This window comes from Erpetoichthys calabaricus, chromosome 18, assembly GCF_900747795.2.
Source record: "Erpetoichthys calabaricus chromosome 18, fErpCal1.3, whole genome shotgun sequence".
NCBI classification, from domain to species: domain Eukaryota; kingdom Metazoa; phylum Chordata; class Cladistia; order Polypteriformes; family Polypteridae; genus Erpetoichthys; species Erpetoichthys calabaricus.
The window spans coordinates 27,345,238-27,359,028 of NC_041411.2; the positions used below are offsets into that span (position 1 = coordinate 27,345,238).

Below are 13,791 nucleotides of genomic sequence, written 5' to 3' on the forward strand. Positions count from 1 at the left end.
ATTAACTTGAGATACAGAAGCCCTCAAAGAAAAGGGAAAAGGCAATGACACAAGCCACAGTGACTAAATGCTGCAAACAGACATTTAGTTCTTCATAGGTTTCTGTTGTATACGTATTTAAATTCTACAGATGCACCAACAATCACAACAAATATAAAAATCTCAAGTTTAAAAGGTTGCAAATCCCAGTGTAGAATTGGGCTCCTCTTTTTTTTTTTTTTGGATAATACTGGAAATATAAGGAGAAAAGCACACCCAAAAATGGCAGAGAATACAATGGATATTCAGCAAGAAGATGAAATTGGCTACTGGAAGACAGCAAAGCACAGAGCAACAATAACAGGCTTCAAATAGGGACAGGGCCTAGTCTTGTTGTTCATTAGAACTCAGGCCTCCAGTCAGAACTAAATAGAACGGCTCCTTTAAAACAAATAGGGAGGTCTCCTTTAAGCGTTCCGCTCCACGATATAATTCAGCAGTACAATCTTTGAAAGCGAGTGGCCAACAACTTGAGAGAACATCACATAAGACTGGCCTCACCGTGCATACCCAGGGCCTTCAAAGGCGATGTGCTAACTGCAACCAAGAATGCACACTATGGCAGGATGATAGGGAGTGGATACCTTAAAGTAAGTGGGACGTCATTCTTCACAATCCAGTCAAGACACTGTGTTTATCCAAAAATGCATTTTGAAATGTCAGAAAATAACATTCAGTATATTTTGTAATATCTCAAATGCACATCCAGAAGCATCAAAGTGACTTCTGTTTTCTGTGGTTTGATTTTTTTGACATTTGGAGATATCTTGAAACAGATATAGCATCAGATATTTAGAATTCATTTTAAGATTCTTACAAAATATCCTCAATTGCATTTTTGGACATCTGAAATGGACTATCAAGAATGACATCCCAGTCACTTTAAGGTAATGAACTTTAAAATGTCTCAAAATAACATCACTGTGTGCGTTTTGTTATACTGTATCTCAAATGCATGTCTGGATTGCTCAAAGTGACTTCCTTTTCCAGTGTTTTGAATTCTTCTCATTTTAATGATAATTTGAAATGAATGTTGGGATATCTCTGAAAGTTAATTTGGCCTGCAGCTTCACCGGAAAGCCTGAGCAGTGCGGGCTGCAGACATTCTTCATTAGCTCAGCCAGTTAAGAGGCTTGAGGGTCTTGTGGTCCACAACACCACAGTAACAGGATCTCCCATATTTATCCATAGTTTTGAAAGTCATTTTCTAGAAACACATTTTCTAAATGAATAGACAGCAAAACAAAATTAAAGCTTTTCACTTTGGCTGATGAGTTTCCCTGCAAGCCAGCATGGCACCCATTGTCCCCCTGCTTTGGCTTCAGCTCCCCTTAACTGACTAGTCGACTGTACTTTTATTTATTTATGTGAAAAAGTTTCAACCAACATGTAACTCAATCTTGGCACATTTATATCAGCTTGCAGTTCTTCCAGTGTGGGAGCAAACGCTGAGGTGATGGCAGGTCTCCTTATGACTGACAACAGACTTGACTTTGTGTAAAGTGGAAGGACATGGTATGTGGCATTGAGTTACTGTTATCAATAACCGTTACTATTAAAATTGTAGTGTTAAAGTCCACACAGAAAAATTATGGTTTGGAGAGAATGTGGCTCATAAGCAATGAAAGTGGAGTCAAAACAAAGTGCTGCCAGTAGACATCTTCTTTGCTTTGACCGGTTTATTTAATTTAAAATGTTCTTGACTGCAGTTAACAGATGTAATGGATTATATTAATTTCTTCATTATTTATGATGTATACAGCACCTATCATAGCCCTACCATAATCTTCCTAAAGCAAAAACAGAAACTTGAAAAGTAGAAAGAAGGAGTTGGCACAGGTGCCATCACTGCCTTTGTGTGACATGACCAAAGAGAGACAATGAACACAGCATGTGAGACATGACACGGCGCTAAGCCCACGACTTGTGTTCACTGCTCCACGTGGCAAGCGACTCTGCACACAACGCACCACAAGAATGCCATCTACATTAGTAACTCATGCACCTCTAACCTTTTTTTACAATTTTCCCCTTATTACTGGCCTGCGGTCTATCTCTTCTGCCAGTGGGCTTGGCCACAGGGTCTTCGCGGTTTCTCTCTGAAACGACACAGGCAAAACGACACAGTGCTTGGGTCAGTTATTCCTGATGGATGGGGGCATCTTAGAAGAGTTAGAAGATGAGCTTGGCCTCTTAAACCTCTGCAGCGTCTCACACTTCAGGTTTCAAATTCATCCATATTACCCAGAGGAGGAGCGGCCACTGCCTCCACGACAGTCTTTACTACTCACCGCATTTAGGAATCTTGCAGTCCTTCCGCACGACTTTGGGGTCAGTGGTGTAGCACCAGGGTGACGGGGAGGCATCGGGATTGCGACAGTAGTTATCCTGCAGATTCTTCTCAGGGTACCTGTCAGAATGAAGGAGTCGTCAGAGAAAAACAGATGGGTGAACTGGAGTAGCAGCAGCCCACCACTTAGCGGAGTCTTACTTGATATCTCAAAATGGAGAGATGAAACTCCTGTTCTACACCATTTTTAACTCACTTTTGTATTATTTTATACTGAATATTATAGTCCCCTCCTTTAACCGTCACCTTATCGTGGTGGAGGGGTTTGCGTGTCCCAATGATCCTAGGAGCTCTGTTGTCCGGGGCTTTATGCCCCTGGTAGGGCCACCCAAGGCAAACTGGTCTTAGGTGAGGGATGAGACAAAGAGTGGTTAAACAAACCTCCTATGAAGAAAAACCATTTTGGACGGCGTTTTCCCTTGCCCGGACGCGGGTCACCGGGGCCCCACTCTGGAGCCAGGCCTGGAGGTGGGGCTCGATGGCGAGCGCCTGGTGGCCGGGCCTGCACCCATGGGGCTCGGCCAGGCACAGCCCGAAGAGGCAACGTGGGTCCCCCTTCCCATGGGCTCACCACCTATGGGAGGGGCCAAGGAGGTCGGGTGCAGTGTGAGTTGGGTGGTGGCCGAAGGCGGGGACCTTGGCGGTCCGATCCTCGGCTACAGAAACTGGCTCTTGGGACGTGGAATGTCACCTCTCTGAAGGGGAAGGAGCCTGAGCTAGTGCGCGAAGTTGAGAGGTTCCGGCTAGATATAGTCGGGCTCACCTCGACGCACAGCTTGGACTCTGGAACCAATCTCCTTGAGAGGGGCTGGACTCTCTACCACTCTGGAGTTGCCCCCGGTGAGAGGCGCCGAGCAGGTGTGGGTATACTTATTGCCCCCCAACTTGGAGCCTGTACATTGGGGTTTACCCCGGTGGACGAGAGGGTAGCCTCCCTTCGCCTTCGGGTGGGGGGACGGGTCCTAACTGTTGTTTGTGCGTATGCACCGAACAGCAGTTCGGAGTACCCACCCTTTTTGGAGTCCCTGGAGGGGGTGCTAGAGGGCATACCTTCTGGGGACTCCCTCGTTCTGCTGGGAGACTTCAATGCTCACGTGGGCAATGACAGTGAGACCTGGAAGGGCGTGATTGGGAGGAATGGCCCCCCTGATCTGAACCCGAGCGGTGTTTTGTTATTGGACTTCTGTGCTCGTCACGGATTGTCCATAACGAACACCATGTTCAAGCATAGGGGTGTTCATATGTGCACTTGGCACCAGGACACCCTAGGCCTCAGTTCGATGATCGACTTTGTGGTCGTGTCGTCGGACTTGCGGCCACATGTCTTGGACACTCGGGTGAAGAGAGGGGCGGAGCTGTCAACTGATCACCACCTGGTGGTGAGTTGGCTTCGATGGTGGGGGAGGATGCCGGTCAGGCGTGGTAGGCCCAAACGTGTTGTGAGGGTCTGCTGGGAACGTCTGGCAGAGCCCCCTGTCAGAAGTAGCTTCAACTCCCACCTCCGGCAGAACTTTGACCACATCCCGAGGGAGGTGGGGGACATTGAGTCCGAATGGGCCATGTTCCGTGCCTCTATTGTTGAGGCAGCTGACCGGAGCTGTGGCCGTAAGGTGGTCGGTGCCTGTCGTGGCGGCAATCCCCGAACCCGCTGGTGGACACCGGCGGTGAAGGATGCCGTCAAGCTGAAGAAGGAGTCCTACAGGACCCTTTTGTCCTGTGGGACCCCGGAGGCAGCTGATAGGTACCGGCAGGCCAAGCGGAATGCGGCTTTGGTGGTTGCTGAGGCAAAAACTCGGGCGTGGGAGGAGTTTGGGGAGGCCATGGAGAATGACTTTCGGACGGCTTCGAGGAGATTCTGGTCCACCATCCGGCGTCTCAGGAAGGGGAAGCAGTGCAGTGTCAACACTGTATATGGTGGGGATGGTGCGCTGCTGACCTCGACTCGGGACGTTGTGGGTCGGTGGGGGGAATACTTCGAAGACCTCCTCAATCCCATTAACATGCCTTCCAATGAGGAAGCAGAGCCTGGGGACTCAGAGGTGGGCTCCCCCATCTCTGGGACTGAGGTCACCGAGGTGGTCAAAAAACTCCTTGGTGGCAGGGCCCCGGGGGTGGATGAGATACGCCCGGAGTTCCTCAAGGCTCTGGATGTTGTAGGACTGTCTTGGCTGACACACCTCTGCAACATCGCATGGACATCAGGGACAGTGCCTCTGGATTGGCAGACCGGGGTGGTGGTCCCCCTCTTTAAGAAGGGGGATCGGAGGGTGTGTTCCAACTACAGAGGGATCACACTCCTCAGCCTCCCTGGAAAAGTCTATTCAGGGGTCCTGGAGAGGAGGGTCCGTCGGATAGTCGAGCCTCGGATTCAGGAGGAACAGTGTGGTTTTCGTCCTGGTCGCGGAACAGTGGACCAGCTCTATACCCTTAACAGGGTCCTGGAGGGTTCATGGGAGTTTGCCCAACCAGTCTACATGTGTTTTGTGGACTTAGAAAAGGCATTCGACCGTGTCCCTCGGGGAATCCTGTGGGGGGTACTCCGAGAGTATGGGGTACCGGCCCCCCTGATAAGGGCTGTTCAGTCCCTGTACGATCAGTGCCAGAGCTTGGTCCGCATTGCCGGCAGTAAGTCGAACCCGTTTCCAGTGAGAGTTTGACTCCGCCAGGGCTGCCCTTTGTCACCGATTCTGTTCATAACTTTTATGGACAGAATTTCTAGGCGCAGCCAGGGTGTTGAGGGGGTCCGGTTTGGTGGGCTCAGGATTGGGTCACTGCTTTTTGCAGATGATGTTGTCCTGTTTGCTTCATCAGGCCGTGATCTTCAGCTCTCTCTGGATCGGTTCGCAGCCGAGTGTGAAGCGGCTGGGATGAGAATCAGCACCTCCAAATCCGAGACCATGGTCCTCAACCGAAAAAGGGTGGAGTGCCCTCTCAGGGTTGGTAGCGAGATCCTGCCCCAAGTGGAGGAGTTCAAGTATCTCGGGGTCTTGTTCACGAGTGAGGGAAGAATGAAGCGTGAGATCGACAGGCGGATCGGTGCGGCATCCGCAGTAATGCGGGCGTTGCATCGGTCTGTCGTGGTGAAAAAGGAGCTGAGCCACAAGGCGAAGCTCTCAATTTACCAGTCGATCTATGTTCCTACCCTCACCTATGGTCATGAGCTATGGGTAGTGACCGAAAGAACGAGATCGTGAATACAAGCGGCTGAAATGAGTTTTCTCCGCAGGGTGTCTGGGCTCTCCCTTAAAGATAGGGTGAGAAGCTCAATCATCCGGGAGGGGCTCAGAGTAGAGCTGCTGCTCCTCCGCATCGAGAGGAGTCAGATGAGGTGGCTCGGGCATCTGATCAGGATGCCTCCTGGACGCCTCCCTGGTGAGGTGTTCCAGGCACGTCCAACCGGGAGGAGGCCCCGGGGAAGACCCAGGACACGCTGGAGGGACTATGTCTCTCGACTGGCCTGGGAACGCCTTGGGATTCTCCCGGAAGAGCTAGAAGAAGTGGCCGGGGAGAGGGAAGTCTGGGCATCTCTGCTCAAGCTGCTGCCCCCGCGACCCGACCTCGGATAAGCGGGAGACAATGGATGGATGGATGGAATATTATAGTATATATATATACTGTACTAGCTGCATAAGCTCATGCTGTAAAAAGCCCAGGGTTCTAGAAACTATTGAAACTGTCATTGAAATGTAGAGATGTCAGGTAATTGAAAGGAACTACTTTGGGCATCTCTCTCCTAGGAGGTTTTATTTTGCCGACGTGCTCGCATCGCTTGTGTATTAGCAATGGGAGGAAAAGTAAAAGAGATACCGTTTTGCCGATGTGCTCATCTCGATTCTGTAATAGCGGATAAATGGGTGGCTCTCTCCCAGGAGGTTTCGTTTTGCCGATGTGTTCGCCTAACTTGTGTAAGATTTTCTCTCTTTTCTCAGCGGTTTTACTTTGGCAACAGAGTCGCTTTCTTCTCCTGACTCGTTAACTTGGGGCCACCTTGCCGGCTCTCTGAGCTTCATGCTGTAGTAGCCTCGCACTTCCGGGCCGGACAGACACACACACACACACACACACACTACCATGCATAGACATTTATATATAAGATATATGGAAGTGTGTGTCTGTCCGGCCCGGAAGTGAGAGGTAGAGTTGGGGTAAGGGCTCCACCTCAGAGGATACGCGAGCGAGGCCAGCACATCGGCCAAACGAATCCTCCTAAGAGAGAGACGCCCAGAGTAGTTCCTTTCAATTACCTGACATCTCTACATTACAATTTTTTTTCCTGGCGATTTCAACAGTTTCTAGGACCCTGGACTTTTTACATATATATATTTATATTGAGTAGTACGAGTAGTATATACAGTATAAATTTATACACACATTATTCACTGGTAAAGCAGGGCCATGTTCCACAATTCAAGAGAGACCCCCAATCTCTGATCGAATGGAAAAGAATCAGCCTGGTGGAAATTGCAAGGGAGAGTTGCTTTCCTATCAAGTATTATTATGGCCTACAAACTAAATTTTTTGTACTTCCACTCCCTTCACTATATACAGTATGTTTTGCTTGGTGAGCTAGGGGTCTCCATTTTCCTTTTTGGGATTTACTACCCTGAACCATTCCTATGAGTGGAGGCTGCTGGCCCAATTTAAAATTTCAGAGCCGACCCTACTTTTAGTTGCAAGGCCTTTTTTGTGGTCCTAGAAATCACATCATCATGGATATGTTGTAGGAAAACAAAAAGCGTGCTAAAGTTTGATTTCGACTTTGTGCTCATTGAAAAGGTACTATAGAAAAGAAGGCTTGATCTCCTTGCATACAATTTGGAATCGCAGACCAAAGAACCCCCACAGCTCCTCCATGATGATTAACCTTCTCTTGTCTGACTCCTGTGATGATTTTCATCCCCCCGCTGTGCCTCCATCACTGCTCTGAGTGGCTTAACAATGCCTGTCCCTGTGTAGGTGTAGATAGATAGATAGATAGATAGATAGATAGATAGATAGATAGATAGATAGATAGATAGATAGATAGATAGATAGATAGATAGATAGATAATTAATGGTCTGCTGGGAGGCTCGTCTTTTCACCTGCAGTATCTTCTTCTAAATCAAGATGGCCAGTGCGAATCAGCATAGCTCTGAGTTGGGGGAGGAGTGCAGTACTCACTTCTCTGGGTGATACGGGTGCTTGTGTGGGTGCTGCAAGTCCCAGCGCTGGCATTCCAGTCCTGTAGCGGTGTGGTCCACATGTCCACGGTAGTCCTCGCCATTGCACGTCATGCAGACCTCTGCAATTCAAGGGCACAAAGCAGACCAGCAGCATGTAATTGAAGACAGGACACCAAGTGCCTTCTGTGTGTATAACCACCCACGTTCCACCCCAACCTCACCCCATCACCATTTAACGTTTGAAGAAAGACTCACTGTCTCCCCGCTGTGATAAAAAACAAACTGTCCTTTAGCAAATCTGCTAGGACGTCCAGTGCCTTGAAGGAATGGGGGCCATGTACTAACATCCCACCCACAAACATACCTTCTTCACAGGAGGTGATCTTGCAGGATTCATAGCGCACAGTGGGGTCAGTGGTGTAGCACCAGGGCCCATTCATGTCACCATCTGGATTGCGGCAGTAGTTTTCTTCCAGGCCATTTTTGCTATTTGGTGTGTATCTGCATTGAGATGAAATATTACAGTTGCTTTTCAGAATGGCTTCCACAACCCAAATAGTTCTGATGGCAGAGCACAGAGCCTCCTTACTTGTGTTCGTGCGGGTACTTGGATCTCCACTTCTGGCAATGCCTCCCATTGTGTGTCACAGAAACGGTGCCACGATAATTCATTCCATTGCCCACAATGCACTTGCGTACATAATCTAGACCAAGAGCAGAAGGGCAGCGGTGAAGCAGCAACAAACTGATGGAGATACCAACACCACCTAACTGACTCCAAACTTGTCACCCAGGATATGACTACTTGTAGCACCACTTGCTCCCTGCATGGTCCCAAATCAAGCCACCCCACTTTATGCTCTTTAGACATGACGCTGTGTTTCAGGGAAACCAAGAAGCTCCCTGGCTCAATAATGTGTGCTTTATCTCAATACGAGATAACAGGCCCACCGCCCTCAAATGTTTACCTCGACTGACATTTGTTTTATTTGAACTTCAGAACACAAAGCTCGATTAAACATGAAAATAAACATGCATGCCAACAGTTCACAGAAGTACTCACCCTTCTTTTCATAGAAATCATACTTCACATTTAGCTTGACTTCAGTGTGTGCAGTGTGTGATGTCCAGGGCAAGAGAAGGCAGTTCTCAAACTCATGGCTTTGATAGTTAAAGGACCTGAAAGGCAGCCATAAGAAAGCAAACATGAGCTGATGCCCATTCAGCACATTTGTGCCAAGCAGTGCCAGCTGGGCTCATGATGCCATTTCCAGTTAACATGGCAGGGTTGGTCCAAGTGGAGCTGTTAGCCCTTACATGAGCAGGGCTAAAGGAACTGAACTTCTTCACATGAGGTTAAATATTATTAAACACATTTAAAAATACGATGCCACTTCAAGATAAGAAACAATGAGTAGCTGTACACTGTAATGTGTAATTAAAAGTGGAGGATCACTGGGCAGAGCCGAGCTAAACAGAGCGACACTGTGCTAAAAGGAGACAGAGCTACTCAGATGGTGCTGAGACCCTAAGGCTCCAAACAGAGGTTCATGGATCCAAGTATGAACAAACTGAGCTGTAGCTGAATTTAGGAAGCATTGGAGCGAGCTGGATCTTAATTACATTACAAAACCTAGTAAGTGGAGATAAAATAAGATGGAATGAATCTAAAGTTCTGAAATTAATTAAAGCACTTGCACTTGATTGAGCCATCCAGGACCACACTATGGTGTTAGACTAACTAGAGAGGGGCTAAAAGAAACCAAGCTGTCTGGAATGTATCTGACCTGAGCTGACTGGGGTTTGTTGAAATTCAGCATATCTGTAAAATACTAACTAGAGCTAAAATGAGATATGATGTATTTAAAAACAAAAATATGGAGGATACCCCTGAACTGAGCAGCAGTGTGCTAAAAGCAACTTAACTTGGGGAGCTGAACACATCAGCTCTTTTAATTATTCGAGGTGAGACACAAAAATAACTGGACTGGGCTTGGGGCTTTCCTGGAAAACTGTCTGGAGGTCGGCTGGACATGAATCCTTGAAATGTATCCACTCCTACATGCCCACTCAAACCGCCGACCACCTAGGTATATCCTGTGGATAGCCTAGTCAGTATTTGCACAACAATCGAGTTGCCGCGACAATGTCGGGTGAGAAAATCAACCAGCGACACAAGACAAGACAACGCTCCCGTGCACAATGCTTTTTCCGTAAAGCAATTTTTGACTAACAAAAATATTCCTGATCTCGATCATCCTTCCTATTGGCCCGATTTCGCTCCCTGTGGTTTCTACTTACTCCCGAAAATCAAAAGTGACCTGAAGGGAACACATTTTTCTTCAATGGATCAAGTGAAGACATAAACGGCAAGCCTGTTGAAGAGCCTCAAGCAAAAAGACTTCCAGCACAGTTTCAATCAATGGGAGATACGTATGGAGAGGTGCAGAGATCGGGAGGGGGACTATATAGAAGGTGACAATGTTTAGAACGCTGTAATTCATCAACAAATATATATTATTTTACCAATCCGGTTATTTTTGTATCTCACCTTGTAATGGTTCTTTAATAGCATTTAATGGTTCTTTACTGAGTCGTGTGGTTTGTCATATAACCATTGTTTGACCAAGCGCCATTTTGGTTCTTTGTGCATTGAAAAACTACCAATTATGTAGAAAAGAATGAAATGTTTAATGTATGGTGGCTACCTAGAAGGACACTAACAGATTAAGAAAACCTGAACGTGGCCTGTAAGACTGTATGCGCAAAGGTCTTTCTAAATTTACAACCCACTGGTACTTTCATACACTTATTACCATCTGTTCATGGTTATTTAGTGTATGAAGCCAGTCACAGATATACAGTGCATCCGGAAAGTATTCACAGCGCATCACTTTTTCCACATTTTGTTATGTTACAGCCTTATTCCAAAATGGATTAAATTCATTTTTTTCCTCAGAATTCTACACACAACACCCCATAATGACAACGTGAAAAAAGTTTACTTGAGATTTTTGCAAATTTATTAAATATAAAAAAACTGAGAAAGCACATGTACATAAGTATTCACAGCCTTTGCTCAATACTTTGTCGATGCACCTTTGGCAGCAATTCCAGCCTCAAGTCTTGTTGAATATGATGCCACAAGCTTGGCACACCTATCCTTGGCCAGTTTCGCCCATTCCTCTTTGCAGCACCTCTCAAGCTCCATCAGGATGGATGGGAAGCGTCGGTGCACAGCCATTTTAAGATCTCTCCAGAGATGTTCAATCGGATTCAAGTCTGGGCTCTGGCTGGGCCACTCAAGGACATTCACAGAGTTGTCCTGAAGCCACTCCTTTGATATCTTGGCTGTGTGCTTAGGGTCGTTGTCCTGCTGAAAGATGAACCGTCGCCCCAGTCTGAGGTCAAGAGCACTCTGGAGCAGGTTTTCTTTCAGGATGTCTCTGTACATTGCTGCAGTCATCTTTCCCTTTATCCTGACTAGTCTCCCAGTTCCTGCTGCTGAAAAACATCCCCACAGCATGATGCTGCCACCATGCTTCACTGTAGGGATGGTATTGGTCTGGTGATGAGCGGTTCCTGGTTTCCTCCAAACGTGACGCCTGGCATTCACACCAAAGAGCTCAATCTTTGTCTCATCAGACCAGAGAATTTTCTTTCTCATGGTCTGAGAGTCCTTCAGGTGCCTTTTGGCAAACTCCAGGTGGGCTGCCATGTGCCTTTTACTAAGGAGTGGCTTCCGTCTGGCCACTCTACCATACACGCCTGATTGGTGGATTGCTGCAGAGATGGTTGTCCTTCTGGAAGGTTCTCCTCTCTCCACAGAGGACCTCTGGAGCTCTGACAGAGTGACCATCAGGTTCTTGGTCACCTCCCTGACTAAGGCCCTTCTCCCCCGATCGCTCAGTTTAGATGGCCGGCCAGCTCTAGGAAGAGTCCCGGTGGTTTTGAACTTCTTCCACTTACAGATGATGGAGGCCACTGTGCTCATTGGGACCTTCAAAGCAGCAGAAATTTTTCTGTAACCTTCCCCAGATTTGTGCCTCGAGACAATCCTGTCTCGGAGGTCTACAGACAATTCCTTTGACTTCATGCTTGGTTTGTGCTCTGACATGAACTGTCAACTGTGGGACCTTATATAGACAGGTGTGCGCCTTTCCAAATCATGTCCAACCAACTGAATTTACCACAGGTGGACTCTAATTAAGCTGCAGAAACATCTCAAGGATGATCAGGGGAAACAGGATGCACCTGAGCTCAATTTTGAGCTTCAAGGCAAAGGCTGTGAATACTTATGTACATGTGCTTTCTCAGTTTTTTTATTTTTAAAAAATTTGCAAAAATCTCAAGTAAACTTTTTTCACGTTGTCATTATGGGGTGTTGTGTGATGAAATCTGAAGAAAAAAATGAATTTAATCCATTTTGGAATAAGGCTGTAACATAACAAAATGTGGAAAAAGTGAATACTTTCCGGATGCACTGTAAATAAATAAATAAAAGTTCTTTCTGGAACCTTCATGTGGATGGGTCTTTTGGGAACCAATAATAGGTTCCCCCCACCCTACGGCATTGTTCTGAAGAACCACTCAGGCACCTTTGCTTTTAAGAGTGAGGAATAACCCAAGTTCAGAACCTGTGACATCCTCAAAAGAGACCCCCATACTAGTTGTTGTGTTTATTTTATGCTGGAGTTACCTGCAGTCCAATGACTCTGAGCAATGCTTTGCACACTCTTCCAGACTGAGCTTGTTAATTTCTTGTATTGTTGTTCCCAGATTACCATGATGCACCAGTTCTCTTCCTATGAACCGCTGATAATCATTCAGTGGGCTTCTCTGCCCTGCAACACAAAAGCCAGGCCTGTTCAGATGGGTTATACAACATCAGAGATTTCAGAATCTGAAGGAAGTATCTGATATGACAGTGCAATTGTACCTTCTTGTTGGCTTGTAAAGAAAATGATGACCTGTAGTCTCATATTATTAACATCCCACATACACTGTAACATGCACCCAGTGCAGCGGCCATTCTAACTGACAATTTATAACCTCCAATTATTCTAGTAATGGTGTTCTATACATGCTGGGAAAGCCGCAATCCGAGAACAGCGTGTGAACCCCCAGTGTGATGGCGCTTACTGCTGCGCCACCTTGCTGCATGGTTTACGTTTAACATTACTTTTTGTGTTTTCTAACGATCACTTCATTTACGATGTCCTAAAACATCAATTATGCAGCAGAAAGTAGTTTTACTGAAGAGTGTTAGGTTGAATAACAGGTCAGAAAAATAATCGTGTTGATACATACACGTAACAAATCTGTAATAGTTCTATCACAGTCACTAAAGCGTTTTGAAAAGAGCATTTGAGCGCCAGAGAATGGCAAAGTAGACCAGCTCACCGACCCGACCCCCACACCACCACCACTTCCCAGCCCCACGATGGCTCACCGAGCGCAGATCCGACGCAGAGGCTAAGCGCGCAGATAAGGATCGGCAATTCCATGACTGTCTGTCTCCGTCTCGCTGTGCTCCGCTTCTGATTTTGACTTCTGGGAATGACGGGGTCGGACTTTGGCAGAGACCCCCTGCAGTGCAAACTGGAACCAGCCTGTCACAACAAATATTTACCGACCACCCCCCTTACCGCCTCCTTTTCCTGCCCGGATTGTATTGTTATGTTTTACGAAATCATGTGGCTTTGTACCACAGGAGACCATGAGTAACGGGGGCGGGCATGATAACAACTTGTAGCAAGTGAGAACATATTTTATGAAACTTGGGCTCGATCCACGGACGTTGTAACTTAGCTAAAAAGTACATGCGCATGTATCGTGGATGCGTTGTTTTTAATTAGAGTGACAAACCTACTGCCGACTACAGTGACAGTTTTACTTTGTTGTGAAAACATCGGAATGATTTATGACTCATTACAAATGATCATCCGGGCACATTTATAAGCAGACGGGATGTGGGCTCATTGCGGCAACAAAACCGAACCAGCACTCCACGAGATGCCGTCGCCCTCAGTGTACACTCCCAGTTTGGAGACTTTAATGATCTTAACATGACTTTTTGTGGTATTTTTGGAAGAAATCGGACTGCAATGAACAGTCCCCGTGGACACAAGCCGAAACTGAGACGAATATGTTAGTTACCCTCACTGAATTGTAGGGCGCAAGGTGTGTAGTTCAGCGGCAGCAGGCTCAATGCAGCAGCCAGTCACGGACACGACTTC

General features: G+C 46.9%; 1 protein-coding gene across 2 annotated transcripts in view; it reads right to left on the reverse strand.

Moving 5' to 3' along the window:
• The window catches only part of mst1 (macrophage stimulating 1), a 30,120-nt gene extending 16,811 nt beyond the window's left edge, over positions 1 to 13,309 (reverse strand). The window contains exons 1-8 of one of the 2 annotated variants that reach the window (XM_028825022.2): positions 13,005 to 13,309; positions 12,252 to 12,396; positions 8,616 to 8,731; positions 8,142 to 8,256; positions 7,917 to 8,053; positions 7,551 to 7,671; positions 2,331 to 2,449; positions 2,052 to 2,138 (exon numbers count right to left, since the gene is read on the reverse strand). In XM_028825022.2, coding sequence (XP_028680855.1) covers positions 2,052 to 2,138; positions 2,331 to 2,449; positions 7,551 to 7,671; positions 7,917 to 8,053; positions 8,142 to 8,256; positions 8,616 to 8,731; positions 12,252 to 12,396; positions 13,005 to 13,059 — 895 coding nt within the window. In that variant the 5' untranslated portion in view covers positions 13,060 to 13,309. The remainder of the gene's footprint in view (positions 1 to 2,051; positions 2,139 to 2,330; positions 2,450 to 7,550; positions 7,672 to 7,916; positions 8,054 to 8,141; positions 8,257 to 8,615; positions 8,732 to 12,251; positions 12,397 to 13,004) is intronic. The other variant, XM_028825023.2, reaches the window with a different exon arrangement.
• Between the last annotated feature and the right edge of the window lie 482 nt (positions 13,310 to 13,791).